At 37.6% G+C, this 25,729-nt stretch overlaps 1 protein-coding gene across 1 annotated transcript in view; it reads left to right on the forward strand.

The window, feature by feature from the left end:
• The window catches only part of IPO5 (importin 5), a 68,173-nt gene that overhangs the window by 29,081 nt on the left and 13,363 nt on the right, over window positions 1–25,729 (forward strand). Inside the window, exons 6-23 of the mRNA XM_008143981.3 lie at window positions 627–729; window positions 2,255–2,351; window positions 2,959–3,063; window positions 4,375–4,497; window positions 4,583–4,703; window positions 8,322–8,409; window positions 10,320–10,426; window positions 14,478–14,602; window positions 14,695–14,784; window positions 14,869–15,042; window positions 17,725–17,943; window positions 19,713–19,796; window positions 21,215–21,347; window positions 21,434–21,555; window positions 22,532–22,628; window positions 23,707–23,879; window positions 24,753–24,864; window positions 24,952–25,007. Of these exons, the coding sequence (XP_008142203.1) occupies window positions 627–729; window positions 2,255–2,351; window positions 2,959–3,063; window positions 4,375–4,497; window positions 4,583–4,703; window positions 8,322–8,409; window positions 10,320–10,426; window positions 14,478–14,602; window positions 14,695–14,784; window positions 14,869–15,042; window positions 17,725–17,943; window positions 19,713–19,796; window positions 21,215–21,347; window positions 21,434–21,555; window positions 22,532–22,628; window positions 23,707–23,879; window positions 24,753–24,864; window positions 24,952–25,007 (2,129 nt within the window). The remainder of the gene's footprint in view (window positions 1–626; window positions 730–2,254; window positions 2,352–2,958; window positions 3,064–4,374; window positions 4,498–4,582; window positions 4,704–8,321; window positions 8,410–10,319; window positions 10,427–14,477; window positions 14,603–14,694; window positions 14,785–14,868; window positions 15,043–17,724; window positions 17,944–19,712; window positions 19,797–21,214; window positions 21,348–21,433; window positions 21,556–22,531; window positions 22,629–23,706; window positions 23,880–24,752; window positions 24,865–24,951; window positions 25,008–25,729) is intronic.

The raw sequence follows: 25,729 nt of genomic DNA on the forward strand, positions 1-25,729 counted from the left end.
TTTTTTGTACGGGTATAAATGGTGAGTTAACTAATGCAGTATATTTTTGTGGTTGCTCATTTTTATTACAAAGTAGCACAAAAATTTTGTATTTTAAAATCTTGTTTAAAAGTAAATACATTGATAAAATCTGATATCACTTAAAACTGGAAAGCGTGAGCACCCTGCTCTGGGTCCTGGGATTCCCACTCCTATATCATCTACAGTTTGAAAGTAATAATTATTTTGGTTTTAAGACCTTGTTACCATATGTTAGCTTTGCCTACTTTTTAAACTCTTTAATAGCAATAGTATATATATATACAAAGATTCAACCAATCAAATAGTCACAGTGATGCCTTTTCTCCAAATCCCCCATTCTCCAAATGCCTTTTCTTTAATTCCTTAGAAGTGACCCCTTTTAATACTTGTGCTATGTAACCCAAATATAAACAATTGCTTTTTATAAGATTATTATATCATTTTTAGGTTAAAAACCTAATTGTGTTAGAAGTTTTTTTTTAATATAGAGCAAATGACATTTTTCTACTACTATATTTTGAATGAGGCTTATAATGAAAGGATTTACCCTTAATGATGTGAAGTTCTGACTTACACACTTTATGCCTGGATTTCTTTACTTTTAGATGAGGATGGTAACAACCAATGGCCTGAAGGTTTGAAGTTCCTTTTTGACTCAGTCAGCTCTCAAAATATGGGACTGCGGGAAGCTGCCCTTCACATTTTCTGGTATATACATAGATCTAATTTTTTGAAAATGTTAATGTCATGAATACACAAAGCACATTTTTATTTTCTAGTATAACAACTTTTTATTCTTAAAAATCTTTCAGATAAGCTTTGTATTTGTGTTGGAAGTAAAATTGGGGTGGGGAAAAAAACCAAAGCTTTTTATTTCATATTATGATCCTCATTTGTATATAAGGGCTCTCTGAAGCTTTATTTTTTTAATATATTTTTTATTGATTTCAGAGAGGAACGGAGAGGGAGAGATAGATAGAAACATCAGTGATGAGAGAGAATCACTGATCGGCGGCCTCCTGCATGCCCCACATTGGGGATCCAGCCCACAACCTGGGCATGTGCCCTTAGCGGGAATCGAACCTGGTTCATAGATCAATGCTCAACCACTGAGCCATGCCCTCCCTGGCTGGAGCTTTGTTTTTTTATTTTATTTTATTTTTCTGAAAACATTCTGGAACAGTTTCTTCGGCTTTAAAATGGACACAGTACTAAATGTAGCTTTTAAAAAGCTGCTTTAGGAGTGGCATCTTGAAGAAGAGAAAGAAAAGGCTCATGCGTCCCTTTGTTTTCTGGGTCTTCTGTGGTCAAGCTTTATAAAAATGTAATATTTTAATAAACTGCTGTGTATTTATAAGCAGATGATCGAAGTTTAGAATGCAGTAACTATCTGCATTAAGAAAAATTTTGCCCTACCATGTTATACAATTCACTGCATTTAAAATAAAATTTGGTTTATAAATTTTAAGGATTATATACATTTTTTCAATAAGATATACCTTGAGCATCTGAAGAGGATAAGGGTAGATATTAACACCATTTTCTTCTTTATTTGTCAGATGTATTTTATTTATATCAATAATCCAGAGGAGAGAATTAAGTAAAAGTATTTAGTTTGTTTACCTAGTTTAAAGTAGAACAGAACTTAAACTACCCTGGATCACCAAGACTAGGAGCAGACTATGTGAGAAAGCATGGTTACTGCAGCTACCATGTGCAACTGCGTGGTTGCTCTTGTCCCATCCTGCACTTTAGGTTAGCTTCCCACTGAGACAGAGCATAAGAAGAAAGCGCTGGGCTGGGCTGGGCGGCTTAATCATGTACACCTGGGTCTCCCCCTACTCCCAGACTAATCACCTCCACTATGTTTGTTTCTATTCACCCAACCCCAAAAGAAGATTGCTTGGAGGGGTGGGTATTTTTCAACCTTAAGGATTAATACACACTTTTGAGTCAGGTAGACATTTAATTAAATATTCTAGTTATCACTTTACTAAGATGAAATGTAGTTTCTTTTTGTTTTTCATTGACTTTAGAAAGAAGAAAAAAGAGAGAAGCATTGATTTGGTTTTCCACTTATTTATATATTCATTGGTTGATTCTTATATGTGCCCTGACTGCAGGTCTAACCCACAGCCTTGGGGTAATAGGACAATACTCTAAGCAACTAAGCTATCTGGCCGGGGCAGATGTAATGTAGTTTTTTTAAAAAACACTTTGAATCATTTTTTAGGAACTTTCCTGGAATTTTTGGGAACCAACAGCAGCACTATTTAGACGTCATCAAACGGATGTTAGTTCAATGTATGCAAGATCAGGAACATCCAGCGGTAAATCATTTCAATTTCCTTAATATTAACACCTAATTTAAGATAACATCTAACTTGTGAAAGAATTTATGTATTTGGAGATTGTCTTTAATACTTTAAAATATAAATACTAGGTTGGTGCCATTTGGGGACTCAGTCCATCTGGTTTTCCAGATGACTAATTTATAATTCTTTACCCCACCCCCCCACCCCCAAATCTATATATATAAAAGGCTAAGTGACCGACTGCATGTATGTATGTCTGACCAACCGGCCGACTGGTACATATGATGCCCACTGGCAATTTAAAAATAAATGTTGACTCGCACATGCACTATATATATAAAGCTCTTGCTGGTGCCAATCGCATGTGTGTGTTTCTATCTGTCATTGTCGGTCATGAATTTGGTTGACACTTCTATTATAGAGAGAGGGCGAATAGCAATATTAAAATATTTCTTCTAATTAATTTACTTTCAATGTGCACGAATCTGTGCACCGGGCCACTAGTCTATATATAAATAGTTTTATTGATATGATAAAGAGAAAACTTCATCCTTACTAACAAATCTGAACTTGCATCCATTAAAAATGTCTCATGTTTGATATTTTTTACTCATCATTTTAGATCCGAACACTATCTGCTAGAGCTACAGCTGCATTTATACTTGCAAATGAGCATAATGTTGCTCTGTTCAAACATTTTGCAGACTTGTTACCCGGATTCTTACAGGTAAGAAAACCATTTAAAATAGGTGATAATTATATCTTCATTGGTTTCTGTAGTTTTATAAATGCATATCAGAGTTACATTCATTTATTCAGTAAATATACATTGTCTACTATGTGCTGGTACTAGGCACTGGGGATACAGCAGTGGACAAAACATGCAAATCATTGTCCACTTTGAACTTACATCTATTAGCTTTGATAGGTTCTTAGTCTTTTTAAATACTTAGGTTAGAGTTTCAGAGTTTTTTATAATACAGATGATATAAGCAACTTAAGCTTATTGAATATGTAATCACATGGGTTACTTCCATTTCCATTAAATCAACCAAATAACCTATGAAATTAAATGCCCGTTTTACATAAGGGAAAATTAAGGAGGAGGGGATAAGAAAGTTGGCAAGGTCACAGTGGTGGAATCCTACATGATTCAAACCCAAATCAGACTGCAGTTCTTAACCTTAACCAGAAGGTTTATAGCAGTTTGTATTATAGTTTATGGTTAATTCCCATTATTGAATGTCAAGGATAAGTTATTATGTTAAGGACACCTGCCTCAATGAGAAGGTAAAGTAAGATTGAGTAAATTGGAGCAGTTAATCTTGTTAGACCCTAAACCCATTTTTTTAATAACATATTTTGTAACTTCCCATATTCTGTCCTAAAATGAAATGCATAGGTAACATAGCTCACATACATGCACAAGTTTTTAAAATATCAACACATGGTTCTAAGTGAATAAAAGAATTTTTTAAAAAGTAACATATAATAAAAATGGCATGCTTTCTACATATAAATGCTAGGGCATGACTACCACAAAAGACGTAGTAGATTAGGTGATTTTTTTTTTTTAAGGGAATCACGGCACTTTTTTTTTTCACAGTACATTTTTAAAACTATGCAAAATATTTTGTGAGTTGGGTTCCAGGTTCTGATTATTATAAGTAAGTTCATTTTGTAAGTGTTTTATATTTACGATCTTATGAGATGCATGATAAGAAGGTCTTGTTAATTCCTTGGAAGCATTTGTGACACAAATGGAGGATATCTACTATTCCTTGTTTTTGCCCATCTTTAGTAATGACAACCAAGAAAACACCTCCTAAGAGAAATAGCAACCCTATTGCAAACTGGTTAGACAGGAGTTAGAGGAGGTAAAACTGAAATATTCTGCATGGGTCAGAGGATTTAGTAGATATTTTTCTTTAGTTGTCATTAAACTGTAAAGAGTTTAGGGCAATGATAAAACATTAACTTTTCCATTCTATTTTAGTAGTTTATTACCAGACTTTACATTCTGTTTCATCTTTTCTAGGCTGTAAATGATTCGTGCTACCAGAATGATGATTCGGTCCTAAAATCCCTTGTGGAGATTGCAGATACTGTTCCAAAGTATTTGCGTCCTCATTTGGAAGCTACTTTACAGCTAAGTCTAAAGGTAAATTAAATACTTAAGTAAATGTTGTGCTTATTATTTTCAGTGAATAAACTACTAAATATATGCAAATGTGTCTTCCTTATAGTTGTGTGGAGACACTAGCCTCAATAATATGCAACGCCAGCTTGCCCTTGAAGTAATTGTGACCCTCTCTGAGACTGCGGCTGCTATGTTAAGAAAACATACCAATATTGTTGCACAAACTAGTAAGTCAGAGATCTTTAAACGGTTTATATTAATGTAGTAAGATTATTGAATAAATGTACTAAGAGTTGTATAAGTTCACAGGTTTGTTAATGTCCTTTAAAATTCAGAAGTGTCTGGGGAAGTGCATCTCTTTACATACTTACATGTATGTACCCAACTTGCTGGCTTTGCTGCAGCTCTCTGAAACCTAACATGATAGCAGGCATGACTTGTAATACTTAGAAATAAAAAAAAAATTATGGAGAAAATTGTATGTGATATTGAAAGAACAAAAGAAACATTGAAAGAACTAAATATCAATTCTCAAATGGATTTATAAATTCAGTATAATTTTACTCAAAATCCCAATTTATGTTGAAGAACATAGGTTCTCAAGTAAAATGTTGTTAAAGAGAATTTTGTTAAACCAAATAGAGGTCTTGCCCTATCAGCTGTGAAGATTTAGAATTTGTTGCTGGTGCAGGTGTAGACAAATGCTTTGGGTGGAGCAAAAGGGTGTGGGAGCAGAACCACTCAGGTGGAAGCAAAACTGACTTCATCAAAAGTCATGGGGTGACCGGTTATTTCTATTTTTAAAAGTACCACAATCTTAAATATTCTGTAACAACCAATTTGGGGTTGATTAAAAACTAATGCAGACACATTTTATTTTTTTAAATATGTTTTTATTGATTTCAGAGAGGAAGGGAGAGGGAAAAAGAGAGAAAAACATCAATAATGAGAGGGAATTAATTGGCTGCCTCCCGCCCGCCGCACACTAGGGATCAAGCCCTCAACCCGGCCATGTGCCCTGATTGGGAATCAAACCATGTCCTCCTGGTTCATAGGTCTACGCTCAACTACTGAGCCACGCCGGCTAGGCCATAGACACATTTTACAAGTAAAGCTTGATAGATAGTAGGGAAGGATTTTTTAAAAGACTGATTTAAAAACCATATATATAAAAACATTGCTAAATTTGCAAAAAGGAAAACAATTTTCTGACCAATTTAAGTGAAATTAAAATATACACTACAGACTGGAGAAAATAGTTGCAGTGCACACAGTCAACAAAGTTTTGTTATCCAGAAATTAGACAAAAGTTAGTAACGGGAAATTCACAAAAGAGGAATCTAAAATAGCTAAAGAACACTGCTCTGTCTCAATAAAAAGTATAATTGTGCAATATAGTGTATTGGAAACTTTGACAATATCAAGTATTGATGAAGCGTGTAGATAGGAGAAGACATTTTTATAGTTCTAGGACACTTCACACATTGTGGTGAAATAAGACAGGCCTTTTAAACTCCCCTTAGCAAGCTTATAAAACCACTATGGAGAGCAGTTTAGTGCTGATGAAAAAGATACTTGTAGGTACTTAAACTCACACTTGTCAAGGAGATATGTATAAGAATTTCATCAAAGTAAAATTTGTAATTGGAAACAACCAAAATGTCCATCAACAGGATAGTGTTTATATAATGGAATGCTATGAGAAAAAATATTGCCAGAGGATACATATAGTATGACTAGGGGCCCAGTGCACAAATTCATGCACCTTGAAAGGAACTGTGAGCTGCGAGGCTATGGCACAGGGGCGGGTCTCGGCACATCTTCCGTGCCCCCATCCAGCCCCTCCGCCGTAGCCCCTGGTCTCCTCTCTGCCAGCAGCCCTGCTCCCGCCACTGCAGCTCCCACGCACTCATGGCACTGGCACTGGCCCCGCTCACACCTGCTGATGGCGTGGAGCAATTGGGGCCAGTGCCATTCGCGGGTGCGAGCAGCGGCTGCTGCCCCAGTTGCCCCTCAGGAGAAGAGGGAGGCAGAGAAGCCCTCAGAGGCGATCTGGGACAGCAGCCACTGCTTGTACCCTGACGGTGCTGAGCAATTGGGACTGGCACTGGGCACTGGCAGCAGGTGCGAGCGGCAGCGGGTGTGAGCATTGGGCAAGACCTCAGGGCGTGGGAGCAAAGAATTTTCAGTAACCACCGGAAGCTCGCCTTGATGACAGTGACCCGTGCCCCACCTTGGTCTGACACCCCGCTCACCTCCACCATCCCACTGCAGCCGACACCTGCCATGTTCCATCCCCGAGTGATCAGCGCACATCATAGTGACCAGTTGTTCAGTTGTTCTGCCATTCAGTCTATTTGCATATTAGGGTTTTATATATATAGATACCATCTATCTAATAATAAAGAAATATGCAAATTGTCTGGGACGTCATCACAGCAACAGTAACTACCAGCAAGCTGCCTGGGGCGACCAGGCCAGCAGGGGGGTTAGTGAAGGACAACCAAACAACTCAACAGCAGGCTGCTTGGGGTGACCAGGCCGGCGGGGGGGGGGGAGGGGAGGATTTGGGAGCGACCAGGACGGCAAGGGGGGGAGTTAGGGGTGATCAGCCTGGCAGGCAGAGGCCGTTAGGGTTATCAGGCTGGCGGGGGCGGGGGGGGGCAGTTAGGGGCAGGCAGGCAGGTGAGCAGTTAGGAGCCAGCATACCCAGACTGTGAAAGGGATGTTTTGGATTGGAGAGGGTGCAGGCTGGGCTGAGGGAACCTGCCCCCTGTGCACGAACGTGCACTGGGCCTCTAGTCCTATATAATCCTATATGATAAAAGCCTAATATGCTAAATGTCCGGTCAGCCGTTCAACCAATCAAAGCGAAATATGCTAATGATGTGCCAAGGCTGCTCAGCCACTCGCTATGACATGCACTGACCACCAGGGACCAGACAGTCGACCAGTCAACCAGTTGCTGTGATGTGCACTGACTGCCAGGGAGCAGATGCTCCAAACTGTAGGTTAGCTTAATGCTGGGGACACGCCCTGGAGCCCTCCCGCAGTCCCTCACCAGCTGGCCAACCTCCCGTGTCTCTCCCTGGCCCTGATTATGCACGGGGAGGTGGGGGGGGGGGGGGGCAGGCAGGGGGGGGGGTCCCTCGGCCTGGCCTGCACCCTCTCACTATCCGGGATCCCTCGGGGGATGTCGGAGAGCCGGTTTTGGCCCGATCCCACAGGGGGAGCCCCACTCAGCCAGAATCCGGGCTCATGGCTGGCGGCAGTGGCAGGAGCCTCTCCCACCTCCACACCAACTCTAAGGATGTCCAACTTGTGCCTGAGGAGTAGGCCTAAGCTGTCAGACATCCCCCGAGGGCTCCTAGACTGCCAGAGGGCGCAGGTTGAGCTGAAGGAATCCTCTCCCCGCCCCCGCCCTCTAGTGTATTATATATAAAGTACAATCTTGAAATAGTGCTCTTTTGTATGTAAATACAGAGGTCTATAGTTCAAGTGTAAAAACAGTTTGGCAATGGAAACATTAGATTTTTTATTATGGAGCTCACTTCTGGTGAGGAAGGGAGAGAATACAGTAGGATTTGTGAAGTTTGACTTTAATTCTTAATGTACTTCTTAATAAGATGTAAAGTAAATGTGGCCCTCAAAAAAACAACAAAACCCACAAACAGTTAAAATTAAAAACAGGTGTTGGGCGCAAAGGCAAATAATATTTTTTGTTTCACTCTCTTAGAGGCAAAGTAAATCCTTCATTTTTTACTTAGTGAGATTCTTTTTGTAAATGATGATATTGACAAAATAAAAATAGCCATGTTCTTCAGGTATGAAATTATTTTCTTTAGTTCCTCAGATGTTAGCAATGATGGTTGATCTAGAAGAGGATGAGGACTGGGCAAATGCGGATGAACTAGAAGATGATGATTTTGACAGGTAATCAAGTCATACACAATAAATACTGTATAAAGGTTCCTCCTTGACAGGATAGAGCAACATGAAAGACAATGAGAGCTTTAGGCTTATGAAGCCCCACCTTTCTCCCACTCTGTTCCGTAACTTGAAGTTAAAACTGTTAAGTTTGGAATATGGGACACTTAGGCTTCTTGTTGTATGCATTTCTGCATCCGATTTTGTAAATATTTTAAAGTAGCTATCTTTTCTACCCCAGTCTAACTTGAGGCTAGAGAGGAGACGGTGGTGAAACCTGTACACTAGGTGACATAACACTGGAATTGCTGTTTTATTTGTTGTGACTTAGGAGTCCCCCATGAATATAGATTCCTATGGAAAAGTCAACCAAAATCTATATTTACTGTCCCAATAGTGATGATGGCCCCTTGCATGTACATGAAACAGCACTTCAGAGATCTGTTAATTTTATTATTTCAGTAGTCTTATAGGTATATTATAGATACAGAATGGAGAGAAAATGTTGAGTGATTTGCTCAATATTGCATAGCCAGTTAGTAGACTGGGCTTTAACCTTTTGCACTCGGATGTCGAGTGTGACTCGACACGGTTAACATCAGTAGCAGCTCAAGAAAAAAGCAAGCGAGTGCAAAGGGTTAATACCATTTCTCTTAGTCTTCCCAGGGTATCATACTATCTCTGTTTCTTAAAAAGAACGGAAATTATTCCCAGAAAGGCTAGCAGTCAGTATAAGCTACTATAACAATACTAGAAATGAAAGACATTTGACTTATAGAATATATGGTGGCTTCTGAGGCTAACTCCCATTATTAAAAATGACTGAGTTCTGACTTAAAATACTGTATTGGAGTGTATGAAAGTAGTCCTTCACTGGAAATAACCTAACAGGGCTGAAGAAAAGATAGGGCTCAGATCTGGTTTCCTTTCCCTGGTTCAGTTACTCTAATGTGCTGCTACCTGGCCTGGAATTTGCCCTGCAAAAGGCCCTTGAATTTATATGGTTTATGAAGCTATTTTTTCTGGACTAGTTGAATAAGATTTTCTTATCTGTGAGTAAATGGTCATGTATTTATTTTAAGTCTGAGAACCTGTTCTAAAGATAATTTGTAGCCTTTTCTTTGTATACATGTGGAGGCCAAAGTAGGTTTATAGTTGTGAGTATCCAAAACAGTTTATTCTATATTACTATTTATTAATTACTGTATTGTTTTCCATACAAACAACTGTAAAGCTACTTTTGCCCACCCCTGTATGTCTTATCTTCACAACAATTAAAGATTACGCACATGACAAACTCACTGCTGATCTTAGAGTTATAAGACAGTGCAAAGGCTTTTATGCCTGGTTTTCTTCAGTTTTCAGTGAAAACACTGGGATGGAGTTTAACTTACACATAATTTTTGGCAATGCAATGTACACCCCTTTAAAGGTAAATAAGTTCACAGTGAGGAGAAAGTCATATACAGTCTCAGCCCCCTTTCAGTTTTCTATGTTCTGTTCACTGGTCATTTTGAAGGATACATGTCCAGGAAATGAGAAACACAAGGTTCTCCTAAATGCTCGGCACACACTTCTGCGTCTTGGAAGTATCAGAAGCTAATACTTGTTAGCCAGTGTGGGGGGCGGGGGTGCATGTAAAGAGAGAGGAAGGGGAAAGAAGCCTTGAAAAATAAAATTTGGACATAGGACTTATTAAACTACAGTGAATCATGGTAAGTTTATTTGCCTCCCTCCCCTTTTTTAACTCTAGGGTTTTTAACTCACAACTTACTATATACATTCAGAAGGCTGCTTGACTTAATTCTTTTTCAATCCTAGTTTAATAACAATCCATGTTTAGAAGTATGTCTGTATAGTGTACTATTCTTGTGTGTTTTGAATATATTGAGTACATTACTTGCTGTTTTGTGCAGCAATGCAGTTGCTGGTGAGAGTGCTTTGGACCGAATGGCTTGTGGACTTGGTGGAAAGCTCGTTTTGCCCATGATCAAGGAACACATTATGCAGATGCTTCAAAATCGTAAGCTCTCTCTTTCAAATGCTAAATGGAAAATTGCTTTCTGAATCAGAAACTCTTAACAAATACTTAGACCGTGTCTAAAAATTAATCTTTGCCTTTTTATATTCTGTGTTTAACCTGATTTTTACATTATGTTGATAAAATTCTATTTAGTTGTCTTTGGGGCCATTCAGTCTTAAGCCAAAGAATATTTTTCCTTACTATTAAAAATAACCCCAGTCTCCTCAGTATTGGCCTAATTCTATAGGAGAAATATATAAATTCTAAGGAAAATTTACAGTTTTCTCTTTAGCCAGAAACATCTAGATTTAAATTTAAGATGATATTATTTTACTATTTATGAAACATATGATTCAAAATTTTATGAGACATATTTGATTTATATAATCTCCTTTCAATATCTTTTATTTTAAAAAAATATCTAGTATTTCCTAATAAATATTTGGTCATATCAACACCAAACATTGTCTACATGTTTTTTGTGGGGGTGTTTTTGTTTTTTTAATTACAAAGTAAATGTGTTTGAAAATTTTTTTTTAATTCAAATACAGAAATGTATAACTAAAAGTCCCTTACCTTAGATTCAGAGGTGGCTACTGTTGGAAAGTCTCTGAGAGTGTTTTATTTGCCTCTCTTCCTCACCCCCTTTCCGTTTTTTTTCTCTTTCTTTATCTATGCATATTGTCAGGGGGCAGTTTTGGAATGTGACCATGCCATACAGACTCACCATACTTACCTTAAGCTTTTGCCGCACAGTACAGTATATCACCACACAATAGCCTCCCTTATTTGTTTAACAGCACATAGCATTCCACACTTCCCCACTGAATGTTAATAGTTTTTGTTGATTAAAATAATGGTACTTCATACACTTGTACAGAAATAAATCCTAGTTTGCTTGCATGAATATTTCATATATAGAGTACATTATAGGAGACAAATTTGAGGGGCAAACTATTGATTCAGGATCTTAAAGTAGTAAAACAGTTACAATACCAGCCTCAAATGAAATTGAATTACTAAGAACTCTAGCTAGCCCTTAGACTGTTTACCTTGCTCCTTCTTATTCTATAAGATTCTTATTTATCCTGAAAGGCATTGCCCAAAACCATGATCCCTTTTTAATGATGTGGTTTTACATTTGGGTTTTGAATAATAATTTTTTCCTTCTTTTAATCCTTTGAATTTTTTGTGTTTGGGAGGTGGGGTGGTTTTGGGTTAATCCTCACCCGAGTATACTTTTCCATTGATCTTTTAGAGAGAGGGAAAGACAGAAATATGGATGTGAGAGAAACACATCGATTGGTTGCCACCTGCACACGCCCCAACCAGGGCCAGGCTGGGGAGGAGCCTACAACCAAGATACATGTCCTTGACCGGAATGGAACCTGGGACCCTTTGGTCCACAGGCCCGATGCTCTATCCATTGAGCCAAACCTGCCAGGGTTATCCCCTGCATTTATTTTTTTTTTTTTTAGGATTTTTCACAAAAGGATAGGGACAGATAACATCACAGATTGCTCAACCTCTAATTGCTGCTAGAAAGAATCTAGCTTTTTCATTTTAAGATGAAAGTAAAGCCCAGAGACATTTTGCACAAGGCCAACCAGCTAACTGTTTTTCCATTGATTCAGACTTTTTGGATTGTTTTGTTGTGGGTGTGGTTTTGTAATTTGCAGTTCAAGAATTTGACTTTTAAAGTCCTGCTACAACTTACTAACTAGTAAAGACGGCTTTACTTGTATGGCAATGGACACATGAAGATTTGTTACTGCTGAATGTATGACTTTCAGTGAGTCTTTATTTTCTTATGTATAAAACTGGAAAATGGTGCTAGCCCTGCGCCCAGGATTATGGTTAGAATCCAAAGCTGTATTTAATTTATGTGAAAAGTGCTTTAACAATGGCAAATGGTATATATTTCTTAGTAACATACACTCCACTTTATTTTTCAAAAGTTTTAAAGTTTTGTTGTCTTTGCTTTAAATAATGAACTGCAAAATTTTTTAAGTCTTAAAATTCAGAGAAAAACCATTTCCAAATCCCCATACCATGCCATCCCATTTGCTCAGCATTCTTTCAGACACTGCACATAGAGAATGTATGTGTCATATCTCTGAATCAAATATAGATATCTTTCTATATCAGTAAGTATTTATTGCATTTCTTCTTTAATTTTAATTAGTAAGTATAGTATGCACAGATTAGTAAAAGATAATTGATATATTGGTTTCCTAGGATTATTATTCCTCAGTTGACTCATTTTTTGTTTACTGGTATATTGAGTAATTAAACACATTAGAAACATACAAATTTATAAGTGATAAAGTTTTAATACTTAACATCAATATTAGCAATTTTTCAGAAAGTTTTTACAGTAGAATTAGTTACAACAGAGTTCATCTTTACATAGGTTTCAGGCTCCCCAAAGTGAAAAATGTAGTATGAAATATTTTAGGATTTTTCTACAATGTGGTTTAACCCTTATGCCAACAGTTCTTAAACTTTCTCTTCTCAAGATGCCTTCACACTTAAAAATTACTGAGATTTCCAGAGTGCTTTTCTTTATGTGTGTTATATCAATTTGTATTAGCAATTAAAACAAATATTAAAAGTCTTTATTTAAAAATAATAAGGGCCGAAACCGGTTTGGCTCAGTGGATAGAGCCTCGGCCTGCGGACTGAAAGGTCCCGGGTTCGATTCCGGTCAAGGGCATGTACCTTAGTTGCGGGCACATCTGTGCAGGAGGCAGCTGATCGATGTTTCTCTCACATCGATGTTTCTAGCTCTCTATCTCTCTCCCTTCCTCTCTGTAAAAAATCAATAAAAATATTTAAAAAAAAAATAATAATAATAAGGAACACATTATACATTACCAGAAATAACATTTTTGTGAAGAATGACTCCTCTAAAAAAAATATTAAAAGAATGTCTTTGCTATTTTTAAAATACTTTTAGATGCCTTAGCTGAATTCATGTGGAAAACAATAATTAATAAATAATACAAGTATAAACTTGTGCATATTCACAACTGTAAACCTACTTTTGCCCTACCTTGTATTTATGTGTATCTTGCTTTGTTCTTGAAGGAATTTTAGACATAAGAGTCAGGGAAATTGCATATTAGAATAGGATGTGAAGTCTAGTAGAAAAATAAACATTGCTTAGTGAATATTCTGTTAATAAAAAAGCAAATACACATTATCATATTAGAATACAAATAAGACTCATCCATATTCATTTACCATATTACTAAATAAAAGTTCTTTAAAAGCAGCACGTTTTTCTCTTCGGATTTTTTTTCTTTTTTCTTTTGGAAATCAACAAATCTGTATTCAGTAAGCAGCAGTGTGTGACAGAAGATCCAGGCATTTATTGCTTATAATAAAACTAGAGGCCTGGTGCACGAAAATTCGTGCACTTAGGGGTGTCCCTCAGCCAGGCCTGCACCCTCTCACAGTCTGGGAGCCCTCAGGGGATGTCTGACTGACGACTTAGGCCCACTCCCCGCAGTCTCGCCTCCTTCTGTGGGAGGTGACTGGCTGGCCAATCAGGGGAGATGCAGGCTGCGAGTGGCCAGCCCTGCTCCCCTGATCACCCCTCCACAGCCGCTGGTCACTGCCAACCCCCAATCGCCTTCCCCTCTGCTTTCTGGCACACACCTTGGCTGGCCTGGCACTGCCTGCTTGCCAGCCCTGCCCCCCTACCAACCCATGGTTCCACAGTTTGGTCGATTTGCATATTACACTGTTATTATATAGGATATCAGAGGAAAAGTCTCTTATTTTAAGTAGTTTATAAATACTGATAAGCTCTTTGCTTCTATTTTGCCTTTTAACCTTTGGCATGCAAATGCTTGTGTGACATAACCACTATTACAATGAAATAATACAGTCAGGTACTTTTTCTATCCATTTTTTAAATTAATAAATATATAAAAATATTTTATTACTCTTTTTCAGAGTAAGGAGAACTTTCAATTCTTCTGCTAGAATGACATGTTTGTAGTGTCTCATTGCTGTTCTTTTATTTGCAATTTTTTCTCTGTAGCTGACTGGAAATACCGACATGCAGGATTAATGGCTTTATCTGCCATTGGGGAAGGATGCCACCAGCAAATGGAAGGAATTCTAAATGAGATAGTAAATTTTGTTTTGCTTTTTCTTCAGGATCCTGTAAGTACCAATAACTGTTTGATTCGTAATTATTACTGTAGTTTCAAATGGAAAATAGAAAGCCTTTACTAATACCAAGGAGTATATTCCAGCATCCAAGAGTGAGGTATGCAGCCTGTAATGCAGTTGGACAGATGGCTACAGATTTTGCACCTGGTTTCCAAAAGAAATTCCATGAGAAGGTAAGCAACAAGTCCTCAAACGCTCAAACTCTACGAAGAGGGGTAGCATTTCGAAATGTATGCTTACGTGATTTCCTTTCACAGGTGATTGCAGCTCTACTACAGACCATGGAAGACCAAGGCAATCAGCGAGTGCAGGCCCATGCCGCTGCCGCTCTCATTAACTTTACGGAGGACTGTCCCAAGTCACTGCTTATTCCGTATTTGGATAATTTGGTGAAACATCTACATTCCATCATGGTACTTAAACTTCAGGAGGTAAATTTCAAGATCTTTAACTCCCCTATTTAGATGTTAATTTAGATTAATATGATGGGAACAGGGGGACTTTTCAACATGGCTATCAAGAATAGAAAGTTGGGTCCGGCCAGTGTGGCTATAAGTGGTTGGGCATTGACCCAGGACCAAGAGGTCACCGGTTCAATTCCTGGTCAGGGCACATGCCTGGATTGCAAGCTCAATTCCCAGTTAGAGGGAGTGTAGGAGGCCGTCGATGGATGGTGTTTCTCTTTCATTGATGTTTCTATCTCTTTGTCCCTTTTTCTTCCCCTCTCTAAAAATGAATTTAAAAACATTGTAAAGTTATTTAAAAAGAAAAAAGAATAGAAAGTTAGAAGGACATTATAGGCCTGACCAGAAAATGATCCAGTTTTAGAACTTGGGAAGATATGCCTTGAAAACAAGGCAGAGTCAAGAGCATCATGATCATTTTTCAGGGAGCTTGGATGGTAATAGTGGAAATTGGGGGGGAAAGGTGACTAAAAGACATGTCTCGAGAAGCACGCAGTTTCTTTCTGCCAGTTTGAATTTCAAAAGATGAAAGAGAAGGACGTAAAAAATGTTGATCTCCTAAACCAGGTCACAGAAATAGACATGTGGAAAAGATTTTTTTTATTTTTATTTTTTTGCTTTAAGTATGTTGTTTTTAAAATAAGACCTGGCCATTCAAAAAAAAAGATGGTTTTAGTTATAGCTTAAGTAAGAGGGGCAGCCTACAAACAGTTGAATGGTGTTAGTACAGCAGTATGTGGGAGGAAAGATATAAAATAAGAGAAGCAAAGATTGGCCTAGCTAGTTTGGGTCAGTGGATAGAGCATCAGCCTACGGACTGAAGGGTCCCGGGTTCGATTCCAGTCAAGGGCACGTACCTTGATTGCAGGTTCCTCGGCCCTGGTCAGGGAACGGGCAAGAGGCAACCAATGATGTTTCTCTCTGTCTTTCCCTCTTCCTTCCACTCTCTCTAAAAATCAATGGAAAAATATCCTCGGGTGAGAACAAAAAGAAAGAGAAGCAAAGATTGAGTCTCAGTTTTCAAGTATAGTGAAAATAAATTGCTACTATAAAAAATTAAATAAATAAAAAGGACATAAAAGCCTTTTTTACTATTATATTTAACAAATATAAAGTTAGATTGCTGTAAAATTTCTAACACTCAATTTCTGTACTTTAATCAGAATTAGTAACAGACAAGTTCACAAACCACACTCTGCATAGCACTGGTCTAAAGAAGAACAGGAGGATACAGGCTAAAGAACAAGATAAGCAAAAACAACAACAACCAAACCAACAACTCATAGCCACAAACAACAGTATAGTGATTACCAGAGGGAAAGGGGGATAAATGGTGAAGGAAGGAGACTAGACTTGGGGTGGTAAATACACAATAAAATATACAGATGATGTATTAGAGAATTGTATGCCTGAACTTTATTAACCAATGTCACCCCAATAAATTTAATATTTAAAAGAGATAAAATGTCTCAGAAGGCAAAGAAATCAATTTGCAACAAAAATGATGTACTATATGATACATCCATATGATAGCAGAGTACGAACATGAGTGTATCTGAAGACAAAGATGTAGATCCAGGTTGAAGGCAGATTGGTTGGCTGGTTAAGTCAGGAATAGATGAATTAAATGTGATTTTAGGCTGAAGTGTGAAGAGCAAGAGCGTCCGTATATTTCCCTCCCCTTCCTGCAGAGGGTCAATGTGTAAGATGCAGACTGAAGGAAGTAGTTGCTAAGATAGGATGGAGAGGAGGATAAACGATGTGAGCAAGAGTTTTATGAAAAGAGGGTAACTAAGGAAGGACATTCCTTCTTAAACGTTAAATATGGAGCAGTTACTGAGATACAGAAGGAGGGAATAAATTAACCTCTTAACCTTTTGCACTCGGATGTCAAGTGTGACTCGACACGGTTAGCATTAGAATAAAGGAATCGAGAAAAAAGCAAGCAAGTGCAAAGGGTTAAAGTTGTGCTGGAACCCAATACAAGTGAGGAACTCTCTGAGAGTGTGGTTGTAGTAGATGGGGAGAAGAAAATCTGGGTGTAGTTACTAAGGCAAGTATTCATGTGAATCCACAAGGAAGTATAATATTACCAGGTGATGGCATAAGCCCAGCTACAAATACCCAGTTAGTATTAATTACTGCGTAGGTCAGAGAATACTGTAGATCTCTGGTTCAGGAGAAAGGATGATCATCACATCGAAGACAGAAGTGAGTGAAAAAGAGTGCACCAGTAGCATCATTAGTGTATCTTCTCAGAAGAATCCAATTAGAAGATAAAGGAATAGAACAAAAAAGGGAATTTCCTCCTTGACATAGGAGGACAGCACAAAATACATAGTAAGTGGGAATAAATGAAGAAAAATGAATAAGGAGGATAAGCATTTGATGGCAAATTTGTGCTCGAAGACTTGCTGTGCTGTGAGATAATGCAAAAACGAGTAAGGAGGCCTATAGTAACTGAAGAGAGAGAGATCCCACATAAATAGTTCAACAGGGATTCTTAAATTTGCTCTAAAACCTATTACCTTCACTCTGGCTCTGAAGAGTGGTTTCATCTTGCTATTTCAGAAAAGCATTTGGAAACTTGGAGTATTTCCTCCAATTTCTCATTTACTTAATGTATTTTGTATGTCTTCCTTCTCCTAGTTGATTCAAAAAGGCACCAAGCTAGTTTTGGAACAAGTTGTGACATCTATTGCATCAGTTGCAGATACTGCAGAGGAAAAGTTTGTCCCCTACTATGACTTATTTATGCCATCACTAAAGCACATTGTTGAGAATGCAGTTCAAAAGGAACTTAGACTTCTCAGAGGAAAAACTATTGAATGCATCAGTCTCATTGGTCTGGCTGTTGGGAAGGAAAAAGTAAGTGATTTACAGTATGTTGAATTTACTATAATTTGTCTATGGAGGCATTGAGGGTGCAAGAGGGTTTTTTCCTTCTAATAAGTGGTTTTCTGGGTGCTTTTTTTTTTCTCCCATCAGCTTATCCTCACATTCCCATTTTATATATAAACTAGAAGCCTGGTGCACGAAATTCATGCACGGAGACCAGGGGTGGGGGGTCCCTCAGCCCAGCCTGCACCTTCTCTAATCCGGGACCCCTTGGGGGATGTCCCGGGGATCAGGCCTAAACCGACAGTCAGACATCCCTCTCACAATCCAGGACCACTGGCTCCTAATCACTCGCCTGCCTGGCTGGTCGCCCCCAACTGCACCACCACCACCACCACCCCCACTGGCCTGGTCGCCCCTAACTGGCCCCCGCCCCCCTTGCCAGCCTGATTGCCCCTCACTGCCCCCCTCCACCTCCCCTCTGCTGGCCTGGTTGCCCCTAACTGGCCCCCACCCCCGCCACCAGCCTGGTTGCCCCACGCAGCCTGCTGTTCAGTCGTTTGGTTGTCCCTCACTAATCCCCCTGGCAGCCTGGTCGTAGGCAACCACCTTGTGAGGGCGTGAGGGTTAATTTGCATATTACCTCTTTATTATATGGGATAAATTGTTGCCTTCATTTTTTCATTGTTAATATTAAGGTTTTTAATTCAAGTTATACTCTTGAGACCTCCCCCTTTCTTACCACATGTACAGTCTATCTCTTGGGAGCATGTGGAGTTCAGGATCCATGTTTAGTTTCACTTATTTAAACATTTCCTTGGAACATTCCAGTTGCTTTCCTGTTCACTTAAAAAACATCGGGTGGCCCTAGCTGGTTTGGCTCTGTGGATAGAGCATCAACCTGCAGAGTACCGGTTGATTCCAGTCAAGGGCACATGCCTGGGTGGCAGGCTCAATCCCCAGTAGGGGGCATGCAGGAGGCAGCCAATCGGTGATTCTCTCATCATTATGTTTCTATCTCTCTCCCTCTCCCTCCCTCTCTGAAATCAATAAAAATATATATTTTTTAAAAAAATCGGGTGTCCTAAGAGAGAAATCTTTACATATATAGCTTTTCAGAATATAATTACCAAGGAGCATTGGCCAATGTGTTTTTTCTTCCCAGCCAACAACTCAGAGTTGTCAAAGCTAATCCAAAAGAAATTCTTCTGTCCTCCACCCCTCATGTTCTAATTCTCAGAACTACCAACATAGAACCCCTCACTGTGGTCTCTAAAACCAGCATCAGTATTAACTTACCTTATAAATTGTTTTCTGTGGGATACCGAGAAGCTAACCAGTAAAACATTTTTATTTTACATACTCTGTATATCTGGCTTTCAAGTATTTTTGAATCACTGCCTGTTTATACAATAGAGATTGCCAGAACCACAGTTAAATGAAAATCATGTAGGTCTATGGAGCAATCCAAAATTTTCCTTCTGGATTTGGATTATCATTTTACTGCTGGAAATGCATAAGCCATAGACCAAAATTTGATGCCATTAGAAATAATTTTTATACTGCAATTCACTTTGACTTTAGCAGAATATAATTTTCTAGAAAGAGCGCTAAGTCTGTTGCAATATGGTGAAAATTTTTCAACATAATACTTTTATCTGAGGGGTTATGACCAATATGGGAAATGTAATAGATCTTCTGGGCAAGTTTTGTTATTACACAAGAAACATTAAAGTACCTCTCTGATTTGATATACAAGAGTCATATTGGTGTTGTTTTTCTTAAATATTTTTTTCTAGTTCATGCAAGATGCATCGGATGTGATGCAGCTATTGTTGAAGACCCAGACAGACTTCAGTGATATGGAAGATGATGATCCTCAGGTAAAGCATCCTCAATATGTTCCATCCTAATCCATTCAGGAGTTTCAGCTAGTGCAAGGTTAAATGTACTTTAAAAAAAAAAAAGGAATAATAGATTTCCTGAGCAATATCAACCACACGTTTCAGAACCATTCTTCACTGGTTTGACTTCAACTTCTCATAAGTATTCACAATGCCTAACATAAAATAGGCACTTAAATAGTTTTAATTGAATTTTTACTTTTTCTCAGTTTGCTGTAGTTGCTCCTTCTTCTCGACTCATGTTTTGATGCTCTTGAGGGTCTGTCCTAGGCCCTCTTTTCTCCTCATTCCCCTCGAGCAGTGTCATTCACAATCATGGCCTCGGTTCTGCTTTTGACTTCCAGATCTTTCTCTGAATTTGGGCTTGATTTATCCAAGCACTTACTAGGCATCTCTATTTGGATGTCTCCTAGTCCTTTGAATGCCACATGAATTCCTCTCCCCTGTTAAAAGAAATGCAGAAACCTAACTATCTTAGAACATGCTATGCTCTCTTCTCTCTGCCTATGAATACTCGTAAACAAATATTTCTTTGACTTAGAAAGAACCCTCCCCCACTCAACCTGGCTAACTCCTGCTTATATTTCACATCCAGTACCAGTTTCAATGGTGGGTACTTATGACACTGTTGTAATAATTGTAATTGTTCATTCTAATCTTAATTGTACTTAGAATGCCTAACATAACACAGGCACTCAGTAAATAGTTGGATTAAATTTTGGCTTTACACAGCCACACTATAATTATTTCCCTTACACTCAAAATTGTGTTTTTGTTTTGTTTTTATAAATTAGGAGTGGGAAGCAATGTATGTGAGATATATATATATATAAATAGATACAGGGGAGTAAAAAATCCCTTTCTGGGTTACAGAGCCTAGATTCTCTATAGATAAGTAAGTCTATGTAAACACAGTAGTAGAAGAGGTGTCAAATAGACCAGCCACTTACACAGAAAATTACAACACCTACGAGAGAGAGATGTTTTGTTTCTTGGGTGTTAATGTTTAATGGATGGAACACAAGGCAGTAGGGATACAAAGTCAAATAAAATGTGTCTGCCTTCAAAAGAAATTAGTGCCTAGGATTTTAAGTAGGTTTTATTTATATGACTCAGGTGATAGTAGAGAAAACTATGTTGCTTCTTGAACGTAGGAAAAATAGATATGATCCTCCTGGTCTTTCTGTATTGCTTCACTTGCTGTGACTATATTCCAGTGTAGAGGTTCCCAGTGATTTTGTTATTATTTCTGAACATTTTAAGTTTTTGACCTTAGAAAATGCTTAAAAGCCATGAATGTAAAATAAAACATTATTTCTATGAAATAGGAAATTACTTTCTTTGTCTTATTTACCTATTGTTTTTAAAATTAATTTAATTTTTCACTTTCCCCCCAGATATCTTACATGATCTCAGCATGGGCCAGAATGTGCAAAATCCTTGGAAAAGAATTTCAGCAATACCTTCCAGTGGTTATGGGGCCTTTAATGAAAACAGCTTCAATTAAGCCTGAAGTAGCCCTTTTAGATAGTAAGTGTCTTCATGAAGACAGGAATTGTAAAATTTCTCTCTGTTTCTAATTTTAACATGAATTTGTTTTTTTTTCTCTGTAATAGCCCAAGACATGGAGAATATGAGTGATGATGATGGTTGGGAGTTTGTGAACCTTGGAGACCAGCAAAGTTTTGGTATTAAAACTGCAGGACTGGAAGAAAAATCAACTGCTTGTCAGATGCTGGTAAGTGATAAATGTTGAAACATTATTTAACAACTCATAAAAACATGCATATATATATATGATAGCAATGCTTTTAATAGATGCTAAGAAAACTATTTTGAAGAGCAAGAATATATTCTTTGAAAAATGTAGAAACATTTTGACCCAACACTTTTACTTCTGGATTTTCATCCTGAAGAAATCATGTGGATACAACTTTTCATTATCAGTGCTTTCTCTAATAACAAAAAAACAAATAGCCTGAATGCCTGTTATTAGGAAGGTGATCGATAATTACAATACTTCGGAGTATTACGAAGCCATGGGAGGCAAGGATTTTTGTGTCTTGTGCTTAGTGTATAAGTAGGTAGCCAGGAATATTTTTTGAATGAACAGAAATGTACTCATGATGTTAAAAATAAAACTGGTATCTTTTCAGTTGTATAAACAAACATGGTAGCAAAATTAAAATGTTCACAATGATTATCTTGTATTATGGAGTGTGTGTTTAATCTTTGGGTTTTTCTGTTTTATTTCTTTATGAGCATGTTATAGACAGTGAGGTTTAATGTACTTCACTATTAAAATAATTTTTACAAAATAGCATGGGCCTGTTGCTACAGATTTACAAAATAAGTGATATGCTACGATTAAGTTTTTGGGTTTATATCTTTAAATTGTTTTTTTTCTTAAGTGATATATTTTGTTGGGAGTATTTTCATTATAAGAGTGCTGAAACTTGATAAATTTACACGAGAAGTTAAAAAAAAGGAGTATTCCCAACTTTGAATGACAATATACTGTATATACAATAATCATTCCATGGTGCTTTCCATTTTACTTTTTATGTTAAGACTAATTTGATAGTCATGCATGCATTAAATGTTATTCTAGTCAGGACACAACATTCTCTGGTCCTTAGATTCTGCTGTTTGTGAATAAAAATACCTGTAAACTAATGTGGATCTTGATTTCTTTTCCAATACTTTGGTTTCAGGTTTGCTATGCTAAGGAGTTAAAGGAAGGCTTTGTGGAATATACCGAACAGGTTGTCAAACTGATGGTCCCTTTACTGAAATTTTATTTCCATGATGATATCCTACAATATTTGAATGAAAAACATGTCTAGATTTAGTTAAATTGTAGCTTGTGCAGGTATTATTAAACTTTGTGTTAACTGAAGGGTACATCATTATTGTTTGTTTGTGCTAACTGTACTTTCAGGTTATAAACTTGGTTCTTTGTTTCACTTGTGCCAAAAACACAAAAAAAGAAAACGTTACCTATCCTCTAGTTGGCAGTTTTCTATGGCCCACTGAAGGATTTTAAGGATTGGTATTTTATTATTAGCAAATGTTTACATTGTATATAATTGCTACTTTTCCTAAATGTCTTTTTGTAATGTTAAAAAAGTAAGGCCTTTCATAATAAGTTAGAAACCCACTAATCCTTAACTTACTGCAGCACAGAATCCTACATTTCAAATGAAGGTAGCACCTTTGGGGAGAAACATCTCTTGGTAAATCTGCATATTAAATGTTTCACTCCTCAACTTAATGATAATAATTAATATGTATAGGTGCATTTTTGTTATGCCTTTACGCACACACAAAATTTCATAGATGGGTATAAAAAGGGACAACTGAACAGAGTAATAGAGCCCAGATCCCAACGTAGATCTGTTTGCCTCTGGAGTCCTTGGTTGTGGTTCCTCATGTAGTATTCTGTGTAGTGTCCTTTACAGAAGAGGCTTTTGCCCAGCAGACACTTCCCATGATGCAAAAGGACAAAACATTGTTTTCAAGAGGAAATCTTGAGACCTCATTTTACAAATGGTGTTTGATAGGGAGAGGCAACTTAATCATTGAAAACTAAAAAGGCTAGTACAGGAAGAGACCCCAAGGGTCCCACTGGTCTTTTCACAGTCATTTTTTATGTTTTTGGTTTACATTGGAAGTTCATTCTTGCTATATTGTAGGTGACAGAAAAGACAGCAGGTATGCCTTATGAGCAGGGAGACTTCTATTTTTATGCACAGGTCATACTTAACACCAGCTCTTGGATGGCAGTCTTAGATAAATAGAAGTTTCCTAGCACTCCTGTTAACTCAGTGAGTAAAAATGATAGAACAGGCTTTTGAGGACAGTGATTACATTTCCTTAACAATAAAACGTGTTCGAGTGGCAGCAGCAGAATCCATGCCTCTGCTCCTGGAATGTGCAAGAGTTCGAGGTCCTGAGTATCTCACACAGATGTGGCATTTTATGTGTGATGCTCTAATAAAGGCTATTGGCACAGAACCAGATTCAGATGTCCTCTCGGAAATAATGCATTCTTTTGCAAAGGTAAATATTTTTCTCAAGTCAAAACCGTTCAGTTCTTTTAATGTTTTATTGTCATTTTGTATTGTGTGTTTTTGTTTGCTTTTGTTTTTTTAAGAGTAGCTCCTCTAGTATTCCAGGCTTGAGTATCATCTCCAGCTCCCATGTAGTTTCTGTCCTAGTCTCCCATATTCCTCTTTTTTCCTCCCTGTTGCTTTCTCCTTCGTGCTGTTTTTTATATCATTAGTTGGTTTGTTCCAAAAGTCGCTCTTTCTTTTCCTCCCAGTTCTTTTCTCAAGAATTAAATTGCCCTTTGTTTGAGTCTCATTCACTTTCCCGTATTCTTGGTTACCACCATAGCACACAGCTTCATAACTTGCTCCACAGTTTGGTTTAAAAGTTCTTCAGCATCTTTATTTGCCCCATTTACACTCCTGCAGTTTAAAATTTATTTTATTTTTCCAAAGAAGGTCAGATTTTTATGTAACATCTTTGTCTGCCCATATTACTCCCTCTGCCTGTAATGCCCTTTCATGGCAGACTTACCTTTTCTCCCCTGCTGTCTTTTAAAGAGGATATGTGTAATTGAGCTCCTGGAAGCGAGTTGGTCTGTTCCATCTTTGAACCCTCAGCAACTAGCATAATGCCTGGCACTTAAGATATGCCAAGGACAAGTTTTAAAAATATATATTTAAAAATTTTTTTTAAAAATACTGGCATGTTAACAAAAAAAAAAACACACCACACACAAGTGTATCTACTCACTTAATAGTTTCCAGGGTACTGAATTATGTTAATTTTTCTCAGATTCTCTGTGATTGTTAATGAAGTTTAATTTTTGACTCTTAAAAACACATAAATCTTATGGGTTGCTTTCTTTGCTCAACCTCATTTTAGTGCATTGAAGTAATGGGAGATGGATGCCTTAATAATGAACACTTTGAAGAATTGGGAGGTATACTGAAAGCTAAACTTGAAGAACATTTTAAAAATCAAGAATTGCGGCAAGGTAAGTTTTTTATGCTTTTATTTTTTAATGTAATACCTGACCATTTTGATGACCATTTAAAAAGACATTTATTTGGGTGTGTTTTAGTTAAAAGACAAGATGAAGACTATGATGAGCAGGTGGAAGAGTCACTACAAGATGAGGTAAAATGTTAATTTACATAATCATTTGCATCTGGAAGATTTTTAAATGCTTAAGTCTCTAATTCATCTGACTTGTCATTCTGATGTAATTATCAGTAATCTTTAGCAGAAGACTGACATATTTCATTCATGTGTGTAGAGAATAAGTAATTTGAAATTAGCTGATTTGTGTTTTGAATGCTGTGTGTGCATTTTGTTGCAATACTTCATACATAAAAGTACTTTGGAGTTCCTCTGGTATTTTCTTTTAAATACTCCTTATCATAACCGTTTGTATTTGGTGATGCTTTCACTATGTTAAAGATACTTGAATGCAATTCAGATGATAAATGACTGCCTAAAGCCACACACTGTTGAAGACCTAGGGCTTAAGGCCAGATTTTTTTGTAACATCAGCTGTCTTTCTAATGGACCACAGGATAATGCAGACTTCCTTCTAGTAAATAATGTACATGCACTGGTTAATAGAATTCTTCTTCACCTTGTGACTCAGTTCTCTCCTCATCAAACCACTTGACACCATCAAACATATTTCAGCTGTGTATTTCAAATCCAGAATATGTGGCATGTTGCCATCCTGGAGGACCAGGTCTTCTCAGTTCTCTGCAGGGTGCTCACATGCTGCTGTGCAAAAGTCGATGAGATGTTATAAGTAACTGACCCACCATCCCACTCCAAAATTAGAAATGTTCCTGGGGGGGGGGGGGGGGGTGGAAAACTAA

The sequence above is a fragment of the Eptesicus fuscus genome, chromosome 8, assembly GCF_027574615.1.
Source record: "Eptesicus fuscus isolate TK198812 chromosome 8, DD_ASM_mEF_20220401, whole genome shotgun sequence".
NCBI lineage: Eukaryota > Metazoa > Chordata > Mammalia > Chiroptera > Vespertilionidae > Eptesicus > Eptesicus fuscus.